Source organism: Haliotis rubra, unplaced genomic scaffold (genome assembly GCF_003918875.1).
Source record: "Haliotis rubra isolate DU_JTF1 unplaced genomic scaffold, ASM391887v1 Scf31, whole genome shotgun sequence".
Taxonomy (NCBI): Eukaryota; Metazoa; Mollusca; class Gastropoda; order Lepetellida; family Haliotidae; genus Haliotis; species Haliotis rubra.
In genome coordinates, this window is record NW_025766980.1 from 2,178,824 (window position 1) to 2,204,269 (window position 25,446).

The 25,446-nt window shown below is 40.1% G+C and overlaps 2 protein-coding genes and 1 long non-coding RNA gene across 4 annotated transcripts; 1 reads left to right on the forward strand and 2 right to left on the reverse strand.

Annotated features, from left to right (window-relative positions):
* Positions 1–1,117: 1,117 nt before the first annotated feature.
* LOC124283099 lies at positions 1,118–2,675 on the reverse strand. Its single transcript, XR_006900299.1, has 2 exons — positions 2,279–2,675; positions 1,118–1,152 (listed from the first exon to the last, which is right to left on the reverse strand). It is a non-coding gene; the product is annotated as an uncharacterized LOC124283099 (long non-coding RNA).
* A 77-nt stretch (positions 2,676–2,752) lies between these two features.
* LOC124283096 (N-acetylglucosamine-6-phosphate deacetylase-like) lies at positions 2,753–13,414 on the forward strand. The gene is made up of 10 exons (XM_046719122.1): positions 2,753–2,894; positions 4,125–4,352; positions 5,163–5,308; positions 6,153–6,207; positions 6,554–6,763; positions 6,909–6,997; positions 8,652–8,796; positions 10,663–10,792; positions 12,117–12,163; positions 12,320–13,414. Exons 2-10 carry the CDS (start codon positions 4,139–4,141, stop codon positions 12,532–12,534), a joined length of 1,251 nt encoding a protein of 416 aa, XP_046575078.1. The 5' UTR covers positions 2,753–2,894; positions 4,125–4,138; the 3' UTR covers positions 12,535–13,414.
* A 7,037-nt stretch (positions 13,415–20,451) lies between these two features.
* On the reverse strand, positions 20,452–24,692 carry LOC124283097. Of its 2 annotated transcripts, none has more exons than XM_046719123.1 (4): positions 24,421–24,692; positions 22,153–22,279; positions 21,630–21,638; positions 20,452–21,235 (listed from the first exon to the last, which is right to left on the reverse strand). In XM_046719123.1, exons 1-4 carry the CDS (start codon positions 24,586–24,588, stop codon positions 20,691–20,693), a joined length of 849 nt encoding a protein of 282 aa, XP_046575079.1. In that variant the 5' UTR covers positions 24,589–24,692; the 3' UTR covers positions 20,452–20,690. The 2 variants fall into 2 exon arrangements, with proteins under 2 accessions (XP_046575079.1, XP_046575082.1); XM_046719126.1 differs by lacking the exon at positions 24,421–24,692 and adding an exon at positions 24,325–24,408.
* Between the last annotated feature and the right edge of the window lie 754 nt (positions 24,693–25,446).

The following is a 25,446-nucleotide window of genomic DNA, read 5'->3' on the forward strand; positions in this document are numbered from 1 at the left end:
GTAGAAAGTGGTCAAGTGTGACATGATGACTAAGCTTAGTCCCTGAATATATATAATTTTGACTGTAACAAATCAATCCAATTAAATTGAAAAGGAGCCCCAGTGAGTTGGGAGATTCTAGACTTGCTTCATTTAGGGCTTTAGCATTGCAGGGAGGACTAGGCACTAAGGAAAATAGCGTGGTTCAGGGACTGTGAGACAGACTATAACATGTTACACTTGGGATTATACTTTCGCATAAAAGTACAGTTTCTAGTACTTTCGGGGGTTGAATCCCATTTGAGATTTCGAACCCACACTACTGAGACAACTGATTATATGTTGTAACCAGATGGAGAATCAGATGAACAGTTTAACCACTGGGCTAACCCGCTATCCGCCATGAGCCATAATGTTTCTTGAATTTCTCAAACTTGCACTTCCAATAATTTGTCATCCCCTCCAGTGGGAGCCTTTTACCATCTTTTATCATCAACATAACATGACTTTCAAAAGTAAACAATGCAGAACATACATGAACTACCATGACAACATAAATAACTTTGTAGCACACAGCTACAATTCTTGTAACGCACTGGATCGATACATTATAAAGGCAAGAGTCTTGACATATGTGGCATCATACATGTTGTAATCACAGTGATACATTACATGATATTCATCTACACAAAGGCTGATATTCAGCTCTGATCTCCAGCAAATGTCAATAATTCCAACTGTGGTACTTAAACCTCCAAGCTCATGTTATTATAGTTTGACTTTGTAGAGGTAACTTGTATTTCACGGATAACAAAAAAAATAGAGGGTGAAAGCAGGACTTAATGCTTATGTTGATTTCATTGCATTGAAAGTAATGTTAAAATGTGTCTCAATCCTTTCAAAAAAAACAACTTCAATGAATTCCAGTTTTGTAAAGAAAGGGTCACAGTAATCCACGACTTGATTATGTAACGTTGTCGTTCACCATCTATGTACATCTCCACTGCAGCGTAACAGTTCACAATCACACACAAAGAAGGTCAAGTCTTTGGCTTTGCCCTCTTCTCTACCTCTTGCATTGTCTTCCCCAAAGCCTTTGCTTCTTCACTGAAATGAGTGTCCTCATAATTCTTTCTTCTTGCAGCTTCAACTCCATCAGCAAATATTTGCTTCCTAAAAATAACACAAGCATTTATAAAAAACAACTTGGCCTAGGATAGCATACACATTCCAGTCCTAAATGTTTTTGTACTCATTCTGCATACGACATCATGTTCCTCCATATTTTCAGAGAATATATTTATGGAATCATGACACTTTTCCACAACATAATGTATAACTTCTTTGAGAGGCATTTTAGAAGTTGTATAGATGAGTGAGTGAGTGTGTTTAGTTTTACGCCGCACTTAGCAATATTCCAGCTATATGGCGGCGGTCTGTAAATAATCGAGTCTGGACCAGACAATCCAGTGATCAACAGCATGAGCATCGATCTGCGCAATTGGGAACCGATGACATGTGTCAACCAAGTCAGAGAGCCTGACCAGCCGATCCTGTTAGACGCCTCTTACGACAAGCATAGTCGCCTTTTGTGGGAAGAATGGGTTGCTGAAGACCTATTCTACCCCGGATCTTCACGGGTCTTGTATAGATGAAGGAAAACCAGTGCTATGGATTGTCAAATTCCTTATTGCAATGGGTGCGATGTTTCGGGTACAAGCAAGTGATACAAAGAGTTGTAACATGGAGAATATATACATAGCTGCATAGTGTGTATATACAATTGACAAGGTTGATATACATTGGATTGCTAATCACTTGCTTGATAACGGTGTTAGTACCTACACCGAAACATTGCACCCATTGCAATAAAGAAGTTGACTATCCATAGAACCTGGTTTTCCTTCAACATAATGTATAGTTGTAGAGGATATTAAAACATATCTCTTGAAGGTCACATCCTAAGGAAAACAAAGTCGGCCAAATAAAATTAGATTACACTATATCTAGTTCATCTCAGACAGACATCAACAGAAGATAAATTGTATTTCGACAAAAATGTGTATGATACGTGCTGGTCTTTGTTCAAGATAGATAGATAGATAGATAGTGCTTACTTTAATTATTCCGTGCCATTTATTACATAAAAATAAGTGCTATTATATCTACGCCTTTGACTAACTGCAATGGGATTTTGTTTTACTTTTTGACACGAATTCTAAATCTCTGGCCCTAAAATTTAGACTGAAGTCTTCAGTGAAGTTAGTTTGCAGAATTGCAAGCTCTGACATCAAATTACCTCATTGAGAAACCGAAATACAGTACACCAACTACACCGCCAAATAAAATAGGAAATCTGTAATATCTGGATGTCATTGTTCAAGTTCGACACATAAGCGATTTTAGTTTCTGTGGGGCCAAATAAACTTCTCCCAACTTCTGGCCGACACGAACACCTTCGGCGGAGGTAATCAAGATTGACCTTCACCTTGAAGGTAACACCTTGCCGGAAACTACCAGATAAATATACGCAAGGCCAAGATAATGTTTTTAGGATGACATTAAACGCTCGTGACAAATATATGCCTCTTATTTGAATAAAATAGGGTTGTAGAAGAGTGAAGATGTTCATGTAATTTGCCACGTAGTATTTGTTCGTATATATATAAAGATATATAAAACCTAAACACAATTGTCCGGAATATTAACTAACCAATCAAGTTTTAGTTCTGTAAAAATGTAAACCTTACGTCTATTGGATTAATGATATACCAAACGACCAACCAACAGTCGTTTGGATCAAACCAAAACAAACATGGCTGCGCCCATAAAATATTTCTGAACGGGGCATGTCCTCATTTCTGAGGTCACAAGACAACAATCAGCTGTTTCCTGCATAGAATTGAGACAACTGCGTAAGTATGGCAAGTGTTGCCAAGTTTAACTTCACACATGTTCTTGATAATGCATGTCACATCTACTGGCCAGTTGATTGGCAATGTTACGATTTATTATATTTACTTTAGTTTGTGAAAAAATAGCACCCTCTTTACATAGCCGTGGCAGGATTTATGATCGATAAAACCCCTTGTCAGCCATGTTATGTCATTTCAAGCAATCACTTAATACAAGCTTTTAATCAAACATTATGTCGTTGTATACTGATAAGTGATATCATCAGGTTACCTCTAAAAAGTTTTTATTTAATCCTGCAGACTATGTAAACGATATATCTGATATATAGCTACATTTACTATGGCAATGGTAAAAACGATATGAAAAACCTATCAGGCGATTAGTACCAAAGGTGATTACAAATACACTCACGCCCTGATTCATGTGGTTATGCATGGCTACATGTCAATATGTGTATGAAATAGAACAAATGTATGGATGACAACTTTTTTATTCTAGTCATCCATTATATAGTATACTTGTTCTATCTGACTTCCAACTTCTAAAATGCCACTCAAAGAAGTCATGTGTATGAAAATGTCATTTCAATGAGCAGAGGCCTAAATTATTGTATATTTGATAACTCCCTTATCTATCTCTCTCTCTTACCATCCTCATTTTCTTTAATCTCAAGTTACATATTGATAATGGCATCAATAATTCATCAACTGTAACATGCGTTGTGTTGTATGTATTATCTTTGAAATGTGAAGTGCTATGTACCATTATAATAGTAATATAAACAAATATATTTTTACAAAATGTTTGTTGACTAAGATACACTTGTACATGCATCATGCATGTTTATGATGGGTGACTATTAGTCGAGAGCCACAATCATGCAATGTGGTCCTATACAGTCCAGTCATGACCCTGCATCGGTCAGAGGAATATTAGATATCATTGTAATTGAACCAAATCAGAACAAGACATCATCCAAGTTTTTACAATGTCAGTGTGACTGACCACACCTTGTTATGGTTATAGCATGAGTAAACAATGCTGTCTGAAAATATTTGATGTTTGAAAACATATAGTCCAACAATATAGTAAATAAGGAAGTTCATCTGAAATTTGTATACATATTTTTCTGGTCTCCAACATTTTGTTGAATTTTTTTTATCCTAATTATAGCATACTTAAAGTCCTAAATTACATGATTCCTCTGTCACCTGAATATATTTTTTCAGCACAATTGAGAAGTATGCCCTCCAAGTCTTCACATGGTGTACTGTATCAGTACAGAAACTGCAGACTTCTAAGGAAGCACAGCATTTACAAGGATGACCTGTGGGTCCGAGATGGGAAGATTGTCAACCCTGAGATACTCTTCTTTGAGGAAAAATCCTATGCTGATGTTCAGATTGACTGTAATGGAGCTATCATCTGTGCAGGGTTCATCGAGACACAGATCAACGGTGTTAAATTAAACTTTTGTTTCATTTCATATATTTATCATTCATTCTGTGATATTCAGCTTTGTAGACCTTTCATTGTCCATGTAATCTTTTGAGTTTTGCATCCACATGTCAACATGGTGGCAGAATTTGTTTATTTCACAAAAATAACAATTAATCACCATCCATCCAAGAAAGACCAGATTATTTGACCCAGTGTTAGATGCTGGTATGTATTGGTGGCTTGTTAATTTATAGACAAAACATGGTATGCACATTCTTCATTTATGGAATGCCAAAACTTCTTGATAATCATAAAACTGGTTCAGTTGACTCTTGTTGGTCTGACGTCATTCAATAATTTTGTTATATATCTTGAGTCATAAATGGAATAATATTGCTGTCATTATGATCAAACTTCGTTGATTCACAAACATTTTTAGTAGAGAAGAAATCTCTAGCATTATCCAGTATAAATATACAAGCATCATCTCCCTACCATATTTTGTTCAGTGCTTCCATGGTTTACAAGTAGGAGGCAATCAGTTTGTAAGAACAACACCACATTTTCTGGACCTGTTGTGTTTCATATGTGCTTAGGTCAAATTATATTTTCATTTACTTTCTAGAACCGTTTTTCTTAAAAACGTCTTTCACTGAGTTTCAGTTCAGCTGTTTCACTCATTACTGAAAATTGCCTGGTAGTCAAAGATAAGAATTGACTCTTGAAATTTGTGATACCAAGATCCATGGCTTAGTTGCTGGTATTAGGAAGTACAAAACTTTAATTAATATCTACTTTGTGTCACAATGTGTGCCTGTGTTATGCAGGTGCATTTGGTGTGGACTTCTCCCAGGTGCCTGACAAGGGAACAATAGAAGAAGGTGTGCTCAAAGTAGCGAAGGGCCTTCTAGCTCACGGAGTGACATCATTTTGCCCAACTGTGATTACCTCCCCTCCAAGCACATACCACAAGGTTACAGTGATTGTTTTCCCTGTTTCAGTTTCAGCCTGTCTCCACAAAATGGTTTGACTCAGGATTTATTGTTACAGAATTTACTGTAGTCAAGGCCATTCAGCAATGATTTGGATGCTTAACAGTTTGGTGTTTATATAGCTCTCTTAAAGTTCCAACTTAGGGAGCGTTCATAATTTATGGCAAGGGGAAGAAGCATGAAGAATGTGAATGACCCTCTAAAATTTATGTACAAAGTAAGTGACCCCCTGCATGTTATGTAAAAAAAAAATGCCCTGTACAAAAATGCTGAACTCACACAAGCACGCACGCACACACACACAATGGGTGACCCCCCTTAAAATCATCATCACATCCCCAAGCCATAACTTATGAACGGTCCCTAACAGTGGTATTTATTATGTGTATACAAGATGGATATATCATTATAGCCATATGAAATGAATGGTGTCTCAGCAGGATGAAGCATTCAGGATGTCTACTGGTCTGTAATAAAGTCGTTGTAAAGTTGTTGTGATGTTGTAACCATGAATATACGATACAGTTGTTAAGTTGCCTCTAATGGATCAGTACACAACTTGCTTCAATAGGAGACAGCCTGGAACTAGTGTTCCCAGAGTATTCAACTAGTCTGTAATTATCAGGGAAATCAGTCAATATTTTTAAACTTTTAACAGTATCTTGAATTTGATTTGAAAGATTTTTACCCGATTTAGAAAAAACTTTTGCACTTTTGTTTGTTTGGGTACATGTACAAAACAATTTCTATCATGGAAAAGCGTTTCTTAATGTGTATGTGTTTCTAAGGTAACCTGTAGAAACAAGATTGTGTTACTGTCTGCAGATCCTGCCTCACATCAAGCAGTGCCCTGGCAGTAAGGAAGGAGCTGGTGTTTTAGGTCAGTTGACAAACTGAAGCTTTTGATGGAAAATCTTTGTCGCCTAAGACATGATAAGCTCTAAATATTGATATCGCTTGCCAACCAAATATAGAATTGGTGTCCAAGGGACTGCAATAAAGACCTTTGTAATATTGAACAGACTGGTTCTGGACAGTGAAGTATGTTGCATCACCCTATGGATGTGTGAGATGAAGTTTGTTGTGTTGTTTCACCTCACGTTACCTCCTCTGGAGATTGTTCATTAGGGTCCACTCATGGGTTCAGTTACCAGGTTACACAATCAGCAGCTTCATGAACACAGATGATCCTCTCTGTCTGTCATCTCATCTTTCCCTGTGTGTAGGTACCCATGTGGAGGGGCCGTTCATCAGTCGGGAGAAGAAGGGAGCCCATCCACCTGAACACATCCGCATCTTTGACAATGGCTTCCAAGATGTCTTGGAAACATACGGCTCAGTTAGTGATGTTGCCATAGTTACATTAGCACCAGAGCTGAACAATTCTAAAATGGTGATTGAGGAGTTCATCAAGAGAGGAATCGTGGTCAGTCTAGGTAATGATGATTTTATTAAATTTATTAAGTCATAAACATATCATGATGTGCATAATGTGCATCAACTTCTTCAGAATCCCCATGTAGAATGTGTGTGGTGATGTATCAGTGACTGCTCATCTGCTGCCTTGATCTGTGTCTCCAGGCCACTCACAGAGTAATCTGGTCCAGGGCGAGGAGGCTGTGAGCCAGGGGGCTTGTTACATTACTCATCTCTTCAATGCCATGCTGCCAGTAAGTACGTTTACATAGGCGGATCCAGAGGGGGAGTGCAGGGGTGTGCACCCCCTTTATGTGCTGAAAGTTTGTTAAATGACCATTGAAACTAAGGTGAAAATGAAGTGTGCACCCCTCCTTTTCTCAATAGTGTGTGTGTGCGCGCGCGCGCGCGCACGCACGCACGCACACACACACACACACACTTTCTCAAAAAGCTGTATCCGCCTCTGCTTTAATGTCAATGTTGGTTACAGAATTATAACCCTCAAGTTCTACAAGTCACTGATGACTACCATCATTGGATTATACTTGCCCCGAGCACAAATCAGTCGCCTCAAACTAGCAGACTAGCATGAATTTTGAAGGCCAGGTTATAAGGTTATAAAACTGAACAACAAATGACAGTCACAGTCCAACTCTCTTAAAGGTCACATGCAACCAAAAAATCAAACATAATTAAAACACAATTATCACTTCTTCATGACATATAATATGCATTGCTGATTATGAAAAAAGAAATAAACAAAATTATAAGCGTATAATCGCAAATCAAAAGTGCAATATTTTGTACTTAGGTTTACCTCCCTCGAAACGAAGCAGCCGGGATACCGAACCCAGTCAGAGCGGGTGGGTGTGCACTCAAGTGTAACGGCTGGTTCATTAGCAGCTGCCGCCAGCTCATTGTGTGTGTATATATAGAGATGTTGGGTTTTGTAAATACATGCTCATTTTTTGTGTATAACATTTTGCAATCAACAGACATCATAACATGTCATGTGTTCAAGTATCACACCTGTCTGTGTAATTACATGATGTGACAGAGACCGAACTCGGGCCATAAATCAATGCGTTTTGTTTATGGTGTATAGCCTGATTGGTGTTAAGTTCAAATTGCATGTGGTCAGTGGTCGCAGTTGTGTATTGAATATTGTCATTAGCAGACAGGCAGGCAGACACACAGGTGTCAATAAAACAAGACACTGAGTTTTGTCTGTGACAACGACATATCTATATCACAGTTAGAAATTGTGTCAACGCTAAATAATGACATTGCTTTTAAGTATCGAACTGAGAAAGTGACTCGGTAAGAAGAACGTGTAGTGAAATAGACAAATGAAATTATATAAACAGTTTACTAGTATTTACCGTCATAACATATAAAAAGCTCGCGCCTGTGAGATATCAACAAAACATTATGAAAATAGCTCACACCAAAGCCTTCACCGAGTATTCACCAGACAGCCCGCTTCCAAGTTGCGCAAACCTATTTCACTGCGCCGTGCTATGAGCGCAGCCCAGCTGTTGAAACCCGTATTCCCAGAAAAGTCTGGGGAAAATTAGTGAAACGTTTGAACTCCGATTTCGCGCGTTTTTTTTCATCGCGTTATTTTTCAACTTTATAAGTTGAATTTGCATTTTTGACGCTTTGTTTCGGTAAGTCCATACCGAAAGGTATCAGAATCTGCAAAGTTGTGTTTTACGTTGCATGTGACCTTTAAGTTTTTTTTATGTTTGAACTCAGTAGCTGCATGTTCTACAGACCAGGAGTATATAGGCATTTCTCTACTCCCTGACACCATGTGTGAACTGTCAGTTGGGTACGGAGAAATTACTGGACATCAGTCTCTGTTTGTGGGGGTATGTTTCATGCAGTTGGCTCTGCCCACAGTTCCACCACCGTGACCCTCACCTTGTGGGTCTCCTCGCCAGTGAGAGGCTACCCAAGGACAGGACGATATATTACGGCCTTATCTCCGATGGCATCCATACTCATCCTGCAGCACTCCGTATTGCTCACAGAGTACACCCTCAAGGTCAGTAGATACACCCTAAAACTACTGTTATACCTGTGTTTGTACAGGGCCATGCGATATCCCTGTTATACCTGTGTTGTACAGGACCATGTGATATCCCTGTTATACCTGTGTTGTACAGGACCATGTGATATCCCAGTTACTAGTAAGTGCCAAACATGCGTTTTTTTGCGCTTCCCACACCCGCCCAGCACCCCCGCACATGCCCAAAGGCCAAAACCGCACCCAAATCCACCAAAAGGGTCCGAAATGACCTAACCCTAGCTGTAACCCTAACACTCACCGTTACCTCAACTTGTGCAGGCTAGGGTTAGGGTTAGGCCCAAATAAGTGCCAAACATGCGTTTTTTTGCGCTCACCACCTCCGCACCCAGCCTCCCAACACGTCCCAACGAAAACCGCACCCAAATCGACCAAAAGGGTCGAAATAAACCTAACCCTAGCTCGTACCTGTAACCCTAGCTCAAACCCTAAGGACTCAAAATAAGCCCCAAAAGGGCCCAAATAAGTGCCAAACATGCGTTTTTTTGCACTTCCCACATCCGCCCAGCACCCCCACATACCCAAAGTCAAACCGCATCCCTCCCGAAACTCCTTCCCCCTGCCGTCATACTAAGCACCGTGGACTTAGGCAAAAAACGCTAACCCGCCGGGCGCGCCGCTGGACTCAAAATAGGCCCAAAACGGGCCCAAATACTAGTATACCTGTGTTGTACAGGACCATGTGTATCCCAGTTATACCTGTGTTGTACAGGACCATGTGATATCCCAGTTATACCTGTGTTGTACAGGGCCATGTGAAATCCAAGTTATACCTGTGTTTGTACAGGGCCATGTGATATCCCTGTTTTACCTGTGTTTGTACAGGTCCATGTGATATTCCAGTTATACCTGTGTTGTACAGGACCTTGTGATATCCCAGTTATACCTGTGTTGTACAGGGCCATGTGATATCCCTGTTATACATGTGTTGTACAGGGCCATGTGATATCCCTGTTATACCTGTGTTGTACAGGACCTTGTGATATCCCTGCTATACCTGTGTTGTACAGGACCTTGTGATAGCCCTGTTATACCTGTGTTGTACAGGGCCATGTGATATCCCAGTCATACCTGCGTTGTACAGGGCCATGTGATATCCCAGTTATACCTGTGTTGTACAGGACCTTGTGATATCCCAGTTATACCTGTGTTGTGCAGGACCATGTGATATCCCAGTTATACCTGTGTTATACAGGTCCTTGTGATATTCCAGTTATACCTGTGTTGTACAGGACCTTGTGATATCCCTGTTATACCTGTGTTGTACAGGACCTTGTGATATGCCAGTTATACCCGTGTTGTACAGGACCTTGTGATATCCCAGTTATACCTGTGTTGTTCAGGACCATGTGGTATCCCTGTTATACCTGTGTTGTACAGGACAATGTGATATCCCTGTTATACCTGTGTTGTACAGGACAATGTGATATCCCTGATATACCTGTGTTGTACAGGACCATGTGATATCCCAGTTATACCTGTGTTGTACAGGACCATGTGATATCCCTGTTATACCTGTGTTGTACAGGGCCATGTGATATCCCAGTTATACATGTGTTGTACAGGGCCATGTGATATCCCTGTTATACCTGTACTGTACAGGACCATGTGATATCCCTGTTATACTTGTGTTGTACAGGGCCATGTGATATCCCAGTTATACTTGTTTTGTACAGGACCATGTGATATCGCTGTTATACCTGTGTTGTACAGGACCTTGTCATATCCCTGTTATACCTGTGTTGTACAGGACCTTGTGATATCCCTGTTATACCTGTGTTGTACAGGACCATGTGATATCCCAGTTATACCTGTGTTGTACAGGGTTAGTGCTGGTTACGGATGCCATCCAGGCAATGGGTCTACCAGAGGGCTTCTATGTGTTCGGGGAGCAGGAGATTGAAATCAAGGGAAAGAGAGCAGTGTTGGCTGGGACAGATACACTTTGTGGAAGGTGAGTGAGTGAGTAAGTGAATGAAATCAGTGAATAAGCCACTTCCATGTAATGGTTCTGATCACATTGAGATTGATGGTTCTGATTATACTGAGATACAAATTCTTGTACCTTTGTGAAGCAGGTCCACAATGGTATGAGAAGTACATAATTTGGGGGTCGGGGGTGTGTTTGTCATTACTTTTATGCACATGTACCAGGGTGGTCAGCAACTTTGTACATATAAGTATTTCTAATATTTGCCAACAAACTATGTGGGGGTGGGGTGTGATACTTGATTTTGTTGTACATGACATGCAGGGGGGTCACTTACTATGTACATAAATTTTAGGAGGGGTCATTCACATTGTACATGCTTCTCCATAAAAATCATCATTATCATCCCCCCTAGCCATAAATTATTAACAGTTCCTTATCCAAAAAGTGTGTCTATATTGCCTAATACAGGGCTTGAAAACTGAAAAATCTGCACTCGCCCTATGAACTTTCCACTCGTCCTTCTAAAATTGTACTTGCCCTATAGATCATGCATCACAATGAATATAAATTTAAAAAATTATCTAATTTACAAATGTTTGCTTGGAATAAAACTGCAATAAACATTACCTACTTTGTCTTGGTTCAAAAACTTTGAAAAAATGGAAGTCATTCACCATTTAAGATAGCTGAACTTCAAGGAAAAAGAAAAAATGTTACTTTTGGGTCAGAAAACGTACTCGTCCACAGTAGGATGAGCAAATTATGTTTTTCTCTTGCCTGAAACAAATTTTACTCATCAATTCGAGCGGACGAGTGGAATTTCCGAGCCCTGCCAATAGGTCTCCAAGATTGTATGGCAGTACTTCCTACAGGTTATCTTAAGTCTGCTCCATTTCAAATGTTTATCCCACTGAAACAAATGACAGACAATGATGTGTTGTTGTGCGGTATACCCTGTGTTAACTTTTGTGTGGTTAGATTATTAGAAAACACTATTACCATCACTGTCCCAATCTGTTCAGCAATGCTGTGATTGGGTGGATGAAAGGTCTTTCTGACGTGATAAGATATGGGATGTCCGCAGATCTTTGTTGAGCAGTAGCTAAGAGAACTAAAATCTGCTTTGATGAGATTGTCACTCTTATGGGGGTGACTAAAATGGCAAGCCCAGTTAAGCAGTTGCCAGTTTGTACTTGTCCAATTCAAGAGGAGGAACCCCATAACAGAAGCATGAAGACCAACATGCCATTACTGTCTGTTATGTCAACCTTGTAATATCTTTATGGTGCTTGTGACAACAGGTCATATCACAAGGTCTTATGTTGATTCGTCTTTTCTGTTTCAGTATTTCAACCCTGGATAACTGTGTGAGGCACTTCATCAAATCTACAAGTAAGGCACTGAAAGATCAAGTTAGATATTTTTTCTTACTTCTTCTGATTGTGTTTTTCTTTTTAATTTACATTTTTTTATATTATTGTTTCTCAGTAAGTGAGCTATGAGTTTAAGGAGTCAACAAGAGTGATAGTAATGATTTTGTTCCCCCAGATTGTGGCCAAGTCCTGGCGCTGGAAGCTGCCTCTCTCCACCCTGCGAAGATGATGGGGATAACGGCACAGAAAGGGACACTTGAGTTCAACACAGACGCTGACTTTATTGTCATCAATGACAACCTTGAACCCTTGGCCACGTACATCGCGGGGGAGCTGGTGTGGGAGAATCCTGACACTCAATCCCTGGTCGTCAGCAAGGTCAAGGAGTAACCTTGTAAAGCCACAGGATTGTGCCATTCATATTTCTCCACGATTTATTCAGTTTATTTTGCAGAAAAGTGTTGACAGCTGATAATTGGCATCCGAATCTTCTCTATGGTGATGTAAAATATTGTAGGGCAAGGTTTGTATTTTGGGCGAGTTATGGCTACGGGGTGTGATGATAATTTTTATAGAGAATCATGTACAATGTGAATGACCCTCACCTCACTAATATTTATGACACAGACACCGACCCAACCCCCTTCCCCCACACGCCATGTACACAAGTAATGGGTTGTTAGTATGAGAAGATTATTGCAGAAACCATTATGCATTCAGAAATGTCAAAAACATCAGTAGGCCTACCTAGTTAATTGGACAATACATGAGGTCTATATATGTGCCAAATTATGTCACAAAGCATTCCAGGTTTTTTACCGTGGTGGTAGATGCAACAACATAAATGCAGATATTTTTTGCAAGAAATGTTTGAAGTATACACAAGTATTTGACTGTAAACTTGTGTATATTGATTTTATTTGTTTCTTGCTAGTAGGTTATACACATTGACAGTTTCCATACGCTTTGTTTACAGTCAGAACATACCACTTTGGTAAAATACAATGTACCTATGAAGTATTCCGAAGTTTGTTTCTGAATCCCATCAGGACCAGAGACAGCATCCACTCTGTGTTATCCTGATGGTGTGATATCGCTGGTGCCTTAAAAACTTTATATGTTAATGTGTGCAGCAGTTGGATGGCAGGAAATAGTAGCTTACAACAATACTACTCCAAAATAACTACAGATTTCCTGTTTCTTTCATATCCCTCATTTAATGTGTTGGAAAACCGTTAGGCTGCATCAATCCTGTTAAAAATAAGGAAAAGGAAAATCTGGTATTATACACATGTTCAGTTGAAGCATGTCGGAATGTCTTGTTTATGGCAGACTTGATATCAAATGTTATATCCTTGTTTTGGATTTGTATTGGTATATTTCATATGATGCAGCCACTAGATTGCAGGAAGTAACATCCTCCTAGTCTGTTACATCCTATACAAATTTGTTCTCAAACCCTATTTGAACTGGGTGTTTTAGATCACATTGTGTGTCATGACAGTATTTCCCTGTAAACATAGTTATCAGACTTTGTAGGGAGAAAAATGTCTTCACTTATCTAAGACTGAGTTTGTGACTTTAGGTAAGTGTTCTCCAAGTAAACGAGGAAACAGTTATGCTCAAGATAATGTAACAGAAATACTCGAAGATTGTTCTACATCAGTTGTCATGCTCAATTACTCTTCACATTTTCACAATTTTGAATGTCACTTATTCTTATCATGTTTGTAAATCATTTAAAAGAATAGTTTAATAATCATATACTGAACAGCAAAAGAAACGCAAGTTTCGAAAAAATGAAATCTCATGAAGGTGAGCGTTCATGTTTATGGAAGGTTCATGGTAAAGTGACGTAATGATCCAAGATGAGATGATGTCATGCAATTTGATGTCCATACGAACCATTCGCACAAACACACCAACAGTGCAGCAAAACCATCATTTTAGCATGTGCATCGACGGTTCTGGATGAATAGCATGCATTTCACTCTGAAGTATCCTTTATAAAGGTGTCAAAAAACAGTTCAGTATTGACACTAGGAGATGTACACGCTACACAAACGATGCCTAGACTCACGACTGAGCAGAGAGGAATGGCCATTGGAAAGTTGCACGGAGGTAGCTCTGCAACCGTTGTAGCTAGACAATTGGGCTGTCATCTTACCACGATTACACGACTTGCTCAACGTCATCAGCAAACTGGGGTTGCTGCTGATCGTCCCCGTACCGAACGGCAACGAGTGATATCTCATGCGCAAGATTGGTTCATCTGGGTCACTCATCTAAGGAACCGAACTCAAGCACCAACAGTGACAGCAGCCTTAGTTCATGGGTCAAGGGGAGCAGTGTCCAGCGATACGATTAGGCGTGGTATTCGGGCTGCTGGAATCCACTGCCGAAGGCCATATGTGGGGCCAATTTTGACACGCCAACAACCCCAGCGACATTTGCAGCCCTCCCACAGCAGGGTTGTCGATGGATTATCTGGCTTAAAACAACATTAACGTTTTCCATGGCTGTCTCTTTCCCCGTATATGGCTCCCATTGAACATTCTGGGAAGAAATTGGACAGAGGATTGGTGTAGGTAGACAGCCACTAACACTTGTACAGTTGGAATAGAGATTGGTGTTTGAGCGGAACCAATTGCCTCAGGCATTCTTTCAGACTCTATTGAACTCAATGAGGCCACGTTGCACGGCCTGTGTGCAAGCTCAAGGTGGCCATACACGCGGGTATCTCCATTTGACGGACTGTGATAAATTTGAACTTATTGCAATTCAATGTCAGAAGCAACTTTCAGCTGTTAAATTCACAGTGTTGTCTATAGAATAAATGATTGGACATGATTTTGGTTGTCTTCTATTCACAAACTTGACAAAAAGCCAGACTTGCGTTTCTTTTGCTGTTCAGTATATTACACGCTCACACATATCAGACAATCAACTTTTCTGAACACAGAGCCCTGAGGTAATATGAAAAGAAATATCACTTGCCTGGAAACAGCAATGTAACTAGTCTAGTTGTGTTATTACTAATATTTCCTCAGTTGTTATTTTTTTTTAAATGTCTGTACCAAAACTACAGTTGAACCTATGTTGTAAAGATATAGCATGTATAGCGGCTACCTCAAACTGTCAAAATATTTACTATTTAACTTACTTTATTTGTTTCAGAAATCTATGTATTTAGAGCATGGCTTAGGCTCTCTTGGCATAATATTAAATTTTGTTCAATTCTTATTAAGTGACTATAAACATATGAATAATTTCTAATACTGGCTGTTAAGTTTTGAAGTAGTATTTGAAGGTGAATTCTTTTGTTTGATTCAGTTGTCTATTTGATATTTCATGAAGAGCCATGTGATATATTTTCAAAGTTTGTTCAAAACATATGTATGATTACAATTGTCTTTACACAATTTCACGTGGGTGATGGGATTTATGAAGTTAAGGATATGAGTTTGCGTTCTTCCAAAGTAACCTCTGTGCCCAATACAAAAGAATGCTAATTGTTTAACATCCATATGAATGCTACCCCATTTTCTCTCACTAATGGGTTCACTTGGATGGGTTTACCTGCATCCCTGGCAAGTTCAGTTGAATCCTGATGAGCTCTTGTGATTGTCTTCGTGGGGGTCCCGCCCTGCGTTCTGGGTGAATCTACCCACACCAATTTCCTGTTCCCATGTGTGCTGAGATTTAAGGGGTTCTGCAGTATTAATTTATTCACTGATTCCTGTATTGTATTGTATATCATATTACCTGTTATAGCTTTGTTGTTGGGTTATGTCTAGCATGCTTCAGCTATTAGCAACAAACTGTTCATAGCCAGGTGCTTTCGTGTGCGTTCTTGCCATGCTTGTTTTCAATTACATTTCGAAGCACAAATATTTTTTGCATTCTGATGTGCTAAAAAACAATAATCAGATCAGTTGTCATTAATACATGTATTTCATGACCTTAAAACATGGCGACTCTCTCCACTGTGTGGTACACTCTTTTTGTTAATGTTCATTTTGTTTCCTCATCTCCCTTGTACCAGAATGCATGGGTGGCTAAATCAACCAAGTCCCTCAGTCTGGTGTGGAGTTTGAGTTACTTCCCTTAGCTCTGTCAGGATCTAAGCCCGACAGTCTGGTGTGGAGTTTGAGTTACTTCCCTTAGCTGAGCTGGATCATGGAAATGAATGGCTGTCTGTAAGCACAGAAAATGTACTTTCAGTGAACAACAATATTTACCGAAATGGTAAGCATTGTTTACCTGTGTTACTTACAACTTTCACCCATTTCCATGAAAGTGACAAACCGGGATAAAATACTGGCTCACAACCGTATTAAGACCAAGTCACATGACTTATGGTCTCTTCACCCCAGACAAGTTCCTAAGATAGAGCACAGGTTAAAACAGCCTTCATCTGTCCACCAACTATGGAAAGGAGGGGATGTAACAAGGGCCCTATTAGCCAGTAGAAACCTGGTAAGCCTGTGTCAGGTCATGAAAAGATGTTTTGTGGATTATGATCATGCTGGTTTTTCAGAATGTGATATTTTTCATACCAAAGAGTATATTTGTAGGTATTCTGTTAAATGTGTTGGTATTATTTGGAATGATTTTTGTATTGTGTTATTTTATTTTGTTATTTTAGCAGCACAATGCAGACCATTTAACTTACTTCCTTAGTTGAATATATTTCTCATGATTATATCATAGTTAGTTTTCTCCACCAAATGAAGTGTCATATGTCATACTGCTACACGAGACACGTGTCATCGTATCCCAGTTGCGTAGATAGATGCTCATGCTGTTGATCACTGGATTGTCTGGTCCAGACTCGATTATTTACAAACTGCCGCCATATAGCTGGAATATTGCTGAGTGTGGCATAAAACTAAACTCACTACTGCTACATGAATCCTTGTCATATATTGTTGATTGTGAATCTCTCATGATTGTTATCATGGCATGTTATCTATATTCTGGTCAGTGGATTAAAACCTGTATGGGGAAATGAGTTGTCTTTGTTATTGCAGGGGCAGTGGAGTAGCCTAGTGGTTTAAGTGCTCAGTCGTCACGAAGACCCAGTGTAACAGACCTAAGTTTCCCCCTGGTCAAACCTTCCCCTGGGAAACTTTGGCCTAGAACAAACTTTCCCTGGGGAAACTTTGGCCTAGGCCAAACCACACACACGCACGGACGCACACGCACACACACACACACACACACACACACTTGTTCTTATATCGAAAGGGGGAGATTCCGGCCAGTTCTTATATCGAAAGGGGGGGAGATTCTAGCCAGCTGGGCTATTTCTTCTCCAACCTAGGTTTCATGTTTATGTTCGTCTTGGAAAAGTCAGAGACGAAAACAAGACATAGGTATTCACATGAGCACGTTCCATTAACAACAATTTCAGGTCATCCTCATCTTCATCTTCATATATAACATGTACATGGTTCACATTTTGTTTGAATAGCCTTATAAAAGGTGAGATTAAAAAGAAAAGCAACCAAGCATAAAAGCAAAGTATCACAAGTATGTAAGCATGTATATACAGTTCATGATGCAGATGTTGTCATGAAACAAAGTATGAATCTCTTGAATCATTTATCTTCTTATATATCAATAATGATCAAATAATCATGAGCTAGAACTTATTGAGATTACAAAGTTACTTGCACCAGGTGCAACCTGCTAGGACAGGTACAGAAATGTATGCAGTAGACCCTTAAGCTTAACAGAAAATTAAATATAAAAGTTTTGTATCAATATGTATCTCTGTGACATAAGTACTAAAATATAAACAACCACTGGTAATAATAATCATGTTTGACCCAACACAATTCCCTAATTCCAAATTATTAAAAATAATTTAATATTACAATTTTCTTCTTTACTTTATTATATATCATATCATTACTATTGTTTTATATTATCATTTACGCATTTTTATATTTCAATAATTTACCTATCCCCACTTCTTCCAAATTGGCCCATCTCAAAATCATTACTATATTTGAATCTTTGACTAAATACCCAGTTTTTACTTGGATGTCCATATCCATTCAAAATATTGTTCCCTCACTCATGGCTTTGAATATGGCATCCACATCGGCGACATAAAGCGGACGTAAAAATCAACACGACAACCATACACAATATCTATATCAAATGCTGTATCATCTGTCATTCCACGATAGTGACTTATTCTAAATTCAAAAGACAAGATTTGATAAGGGGTATACTTGAATGTTTACATCTTTAGGCGACATGATTTGACAGATGAAGAACTAATGCAATGTGTCTTCATAGGAATGGCGCCAGAAGCAGGATGGATTTAGGGATATATGCCGTTCAAACATGCCGTGCATTCAAATTAGTACACCCAAGTCAGACGCAAGAATCGACTATTTGGAAAAAATGTGTACCATACTTTAAGTCAAAACTACTGTCTGTTTGATGTTTGTAATAACTTGTTCTCCCCCTTCTGATATAAGAGCAATGGTGTGGAAGAAGTAGCCTAGCTTGACCAGAAACACCCCCTTTTTATATAAGAGCAAGGGTGGGGAAGAAGTGGCCCAGCTAGGCCAGAATCTCCCCCCTTTCCATAGAAAACAGAACAAAATATCCTAGTTTAAACAGGGGGAAAACTTTAGCGTAGCCCAAACTTTCCCCGGGATAAGAATATCCTAGGACAAAACTTCCCAGGGAAAGTTTAGACCGGGGAAGAAATGGCCTGCTACACCGGGTTCGATTCCCCACATTGATACAATGTGAGAAACCCATTTCTGGTGTCCCCTGTCGTGATATTGCTAGAATATTGGTAAAAGCGGTGAAAAGCTTAACTCACTCACTCACTTTGTTTTTGCAGGGGAATGATCAGCAAGTTTCATATATAGTGTCAGTTGTTTTTAATTCCCCTCCAGCTACCGGGATATGGTAATCTTCTATAAATAATTAAGTCTTGACCAGACAATCCAGTGACTGACATCTTGAACATTTGTCTGTACAGTTGGGATATGATCACATTATCAAGCAAGTCAGTCATCTGATTTCAGCAGTTGACTTTGTGACAACCATGGGTTGCTGAAGACAAGTTCTAACTCAGATCATCACTGCAGGTGTATAGTTGGAGTTTCCCAGGCAACATGTAGTATACACAGATCCAGATGGGATGACATTTTTAAAAGTACAAAATATTTTGAAAAAGACACATTCACACTATTTGGACAAGTGCTTGTTTAGACTGAATCAAGTTCAAATGAGGTAGGGTTGTTCAGGTGTCATTACTCAGAACATTTTGTAAAGCTTCACATTAACATTGGGAAACTACTGAAAAAAGCTTATTGAAATCAGATCCTAAATAAAACCCTCGCTACTGTGAAGCTTTGGATAGCAACAGTGAGCATTAAGATCTGATGAATGAGATAACTGCTTACGTTTGAAAAAAACTGATGCAGAACATCACTATCAACAACTTCTGAATGAGATGTTTGTTTATTGAAAAGTACTGTTTCGACATATCAGACTGGAATGTAAAGAATCATTTAATACATATAAGTCACATTATACAAAAGTACACCTCAGTTCGTATGAAACACGAAGTCACATTGTGATAACTAAAGCATTGACAGATACACTAGAAGTCAATAAAACTGTTTAACCAGTCATGACAAGAACACTGGGAAAATAATAACAGTAGTAAGCAAAATATGTGCATGTCAATGTTTTGAAATACAATGGAAACAATGTTTATCATCGCAGCTTTGGTTGGCATTTGATGATGTGCAAGATCAGGTATACTTTTGAAGGCAAACTGTAATAGTTGGACATATACGTGCCTGTATATTAGATGTTCAAAAGCCAGAACATACTTGTTTTATGACTCGTTGTTTTTCCAAGCATAGCCATTAATATATAAACAGACAGTTGGCCTGGACTAGACTGGCTACATGTCCTGCCAGGTTTGATTCTGATGATGCAAAGGTATGCATGTATCTACTGACACAGTCTGACATCTTGTATATCAATATACCAGTCAACAAATAATCTATTTACTCTCTCGAGTCCAATGTATGTCTATTGTATGTGTGTTTCCCATCAATGTCTACAAGTATTCGTATGAAGCACTCTGAAAACGACTAACACGTTGACTTGTAGGAAATATAACAAAAAGGTTGATACACGATTTGGAGAATGAGTATAGCTTTATATCGCTATTAGCAACATTCCAGCAATGTAGCCACGGGAACAACAGAAATGGGCTCAACAAATTGTACCAATGTGGGGAATCGAACGCACACCTCATGTATGATGAGCGAACGCTTTAACCGCTCGGCTACCTCACTGTCCACTCAGGAAAGGAGACGCATGTGATTTACTTTAGTCCTGGCGTTGAGACGACTGGTGTAAACACACCCATTCGCCCTGGAGCATGTTTTATTTTTAAATATCCATTGTTACAGGTGTCTAATCAATCTTATGCATCTATGATTCAGCGTTAACGTTATTCTGACGTTAACGCTTGTCCGCCATTCCCTTAGGGTTTAAGTCCGGGGTGTGCGTGCGGTGGCTGGAGCACTCTCAATGCTGTCGTTGACCACTCCGGGAGGTGTGACCTCGGTGGGCTGAGGTGTCTCCCCTCCCTCGCTGGACACGGGAAGACTGGCTTCCGTCAGCTGGTCGTTGCTCAGAGTCCTGCCTTCGGATACGATCATGATCTCGTCAGCTTGGATTTCCCCGTACTCATTTGTAATGCTTTCCCCCTCTCCCCCAGTCGTGCCGTCCGTGCTGTCGAAGCTGGTGTGGATCTGACGTTGTGAAAGAACCTCGCCCTCGTTGTGAAGTGGGATCTTGTTAGTCGGCGTGAACAACGTCCTGGAGTTGATGTCGCCTTTACCTTGAGGTATGATCACTTCCTTGTCCTCCTCCTGCTTGTCCACCTTGGACGACGTCTTCTTACTCTTCATCCACCACAAGACGCCGAGTAAGATGACGACGCCGGCAGCGATGATGATAAGAGTTCCGAGTGTTCCCCCGATTACAGACGCTGTGTTAGTTTGTTCAGCCGCGGCGGCCGTGGTGGTGACAGCTAGGGGAAACAATGACAGTCAACATGTTTGTTTTTGTTTAATCTGGCACTCAGCAATATTCCGGTTTGTAAATAAACGAATCTGGACCAGACATTCCAGTGATCAACAGTATGAACATCGATCTACGCAACTGGGATACAATGACATATGTCAACCAAGTCAGCGAACCTGACCACCAGATCCTATTAGTCGCCTCTTACGACAAGCCGAAGTACTTTTTCTACACATAATTCTTTCCAGTCTTGCCTGTGCGATTAAATGCCGACATGTATACATTTTAAGCTAGAATCGACATCAAGTATCACTACCACATACAAGGATTTTACACTTTGGTGACACTGGTTTGCGTTACAACGTCCCTGCGCGCGTATAATGCCAGCTGGGTTTACTTACGACAGGAATCTGAAAAGACAAGAACAGAACCACATTAACACAGCCACATATGTGATTTGAAGCAGTTCAAAGCAAAGTTAATGCATATGGTCCTAAAACTGATGGAAAAGGGATGTCATCGTCAACTGTTGCTTCATGGGTTTGTGTAAAACATAATTAACAACCATGCAACTCTATATATCATCGCCATTCGTCAGGCTCAGAGTCCTTCAGGCACTGATCCTTGCACAAGAACTGATTTAGTTTCACTTCGTTGTTTAACTCCGCACTCAACAATATTCTAGCTATATGGCAGCGGTCTGTGAATAATCGAGTCTGGACCAAACAATCAAGTGATCAACATCATGAGCATCGACCTTCGCAATTGGGATAAGATGACATGTGTCAACCAAGTCATCCAGCCTGACCACCCGATCCTGTTAGTCGCCTCTTACGACAAGCATGGGTTACTGAAGACTAATTATTAACTTCGCGAGTCCACGCATTAAGCACACATACATGAACACACACATAACTGATTTACCATTGAGCGTTAGGATCAAACTGGCTCCAGGGGAGGCAACTGCTGTGGAATTCATGACGGTGGCGTTCTGACATTCTTTGGGATATTGGGTGGCGTACACTGCACCGCTGCTGGACTTCTCGAGGACCTGCAGGAATCAGACGAAGCTTCATGATACAAACCCCTCTCTGTTGTGTGGGATTTAGTATATCATTAATACCTGTACACTCTACGTTCCTTCATTACTTCAACTTATCTTTGCACCGTGTTCGCCATGGTCAGTTTTCTGCGATTGGGACACCACCGAGAGGTCAATCCAGTCAACTCCAAATGTTTGTCTGGGAGCACATACAGTAAGCTGCGGTCTCTACGTACTTGCAATACGTACATTTTCTTGACATTTTCTTGGCAAAAGTTAATTTTGCTAATTTGATATTGATCTGGAGATCCCTTTTGACTTTCTTAAATATTCAAACCACTTTTTATGTAACTTTCTGACTAAATCCAAATTTAAAGCATATCACTTTTAATTCAGTCTTATCAATTTTGGCTCACAGTTCCGGAATGAATGATACAACTGGTCAAATCCTATGTGTATAATGTGTGTCAGCAGGTCGAACTCAAAGGTCAATCGCTTCCTTTGGTTCACAGGTTATTAAGAAGGTACTTTTCAAATGAGTGAGGCACGAATTTCTACCTTTTGAATGTAATTTAACAATTCCAGTTGGATTATTGCTAAGTGTAGCTAAAACTGGAAACAAATACATTTAAAGATAAACATTGGTCTGTCGGGGTGATGAACTCACGAGCAATCCATGCATGGTTAAGATGAAATCAAAGAGCACGTTATAGAGATTGCGAATGTGTGGAATATATCATGTGGGGCGGTCAAGCTGAACTCAGAGATTATCTGCTTCGCATGGTCTTTACAATTGTAATCCCCTAGATCCCTCTGCTCCAAGGCATCTGTCCAGGCCTGGACTGAGTTCTAACGTTTTTAAATTTAATTTTGAAGCTGTTTTCATCGAAATCTATTTCAATACGTTGTGAACAATTGTGGGGTGCTTGCACTGCCGGGCCGACTATCTGCCGTATCTGATCGCAAACGTCACCGTGGTGAAACCGTGGCTCCTAGATAGGAATATCGTCAATAGGGCGTTCTTTTCTAAATGTGGCCATTGTACAGTTTGAAGTCACCACCTGAGCGCTACCTTGTTAAATGTTCTGTGGATAATAACATTAGAGTTCAGGGCTCGCAACTTCACTATTAGTACTGCTGTGCGTGAAGCTTGTGATAGCCAAATTATTGATGGTCTGTGATCCTGTGCAGGTCACAATCAGGTGAAGTCAAGCAACGTTGGGCGCGGAGAGTGTCCTTGGATGGGTGACCGTGTTTGGCAGCTTGACTCCTGAGACTTCAGTCATGCCCCACAACGAAGCACATGTGGTCTCACCTTAGGGAAATGAGTTTGTTCAAAATTGTCTCTGTTCACCCATCAGAAAATGGGTACCCGGTGGGATAAATCATGGCCTAACAGGCAGCTTGGGTTATCCGGGGTAATAATGTGCTGTGCTTTGATTGTTAGCTCTATGAGTATACCTGGGGTGGAGTTTGGCGCTATATAAATGGAGACATTATTATCATACATATAGACTTGGGTATGTGGCCAAATGAACATTTTTACCCTGTTGTCTCAGTATAATGCTTTGTTTTTAATTATTGAGTGTGCTGAGCGCAAATATGTAGACCGACGTTGAACTAAAACTATAACAATACTATTATCCAGCCTCATGTAAGAATGTCGAGTTTTGATTGGTTCACGTGACTCTGATAAAATACCATGTACACCCGTGACGATCCGCGAGCAGGGAGTACAAAAGTCGTATTATCCCGCCACGCCTCGGTGACCACGCGAAGTGAGAAAAGCGTGCATCGCCAAGCCTTTAGAAACGTGCGCTGCACTGAGGATACGTTTTGCCACAACAACTGAGAATTTTCTTTTCTTTTCTTTTCATTTAGGAAAAACATTCGGCTAGATAAATGCGTTTTCACATCGTGTCGAGGGAAATACGGGGTTTTATCAGTCCCTCGTAAGGTCGTATTCACCTCGCCTCCGGCTCGGGAAATACAACCTTACTCGGGACTGATAAAACCCCGCATTTCCCTCGACACGATGTGATAACTTATATTACCACTATGCAAGGTTGATAGCATGTGCCGACCTGTGGTCCACCAACACATCAGCTCGTCCTATTTTCAGTTGCTAAATATAATAACAACGATCTCACCATGCATACAGTCTGGTAGGTTGTGCTGTCATCAACACTCGCGTCAGCGTTGTACAGGATCGTGTAGTGGGTGGAGCTTGTGTTCTGACTGTATAGACAGTACAGTTGACCGCCGGCTGCAACAGGAGCGATAGAACAACGTGAGCGAGTGATGGAAGATAGACACATCACGATTTCGATGTTTTGATCGGTAACCAAGAAACCACAGAAATTGTCTACTTAGGGACCCAATTCTGGGAAGAGACTCGACATGATGTAGGACAAAGGTGAAAATACGAAAATTTTCAAACGTATAAATTATATTAGGAATGGATATATTTCTAATCACACTTATACATATACGTTTTGTTCATTAATGTTTTCATAAATCTATAACGTTAGGCCACACCCACTAGACTACTGTATATTCACTGGCTGGTGACAGTGTGGGCGTGGCTTGTGGACGATGTCCCTGATATATTGGTGGCTACTGTTTTTGTGTCAATCATTTTAGCATCAATCTGACAAATCAGTTCTGAAGTAACACGGATTGGTGGGGTAGCCTTGTGGTCAAAGCGTTTGCTAATCACGCCGAAGACCCGGGTTCGATTCCCCACATATGTGCAATGTGTGAAGCCCATTTCTTTTGTTCTCCACCGTGATATTGCAGGAATATTGTTAAAAAGTGGCGCTACCCCGTACATACGCTGTATGAAACACATCAACTCAAAACACCATCTGTTTTACACAATCTAAATAACAAATTTTCATAAGAATATTTTTGTTTAGCTCACCAGAATACAATGCGTTAGTGCTGTTGCACAGGGTGTAGTTGAAGGAGAGAAGCTTCGTGTCGGTACACACGTCGAGATAACTGTTGTCGTTGCAGTGAGTCGTCGTGCCGTCGTTGAGGGTGTATAAGTAGTATCCTTGTAGGTCAGTTGGACAGGTGGTTGCCTCTGTCGATATGCTGGTGCCTGTGTTCAACATTAGCTACAGACAGTCATAATTGTGATGCTTAAAGCTATCATAGTCGACCAGATGTAT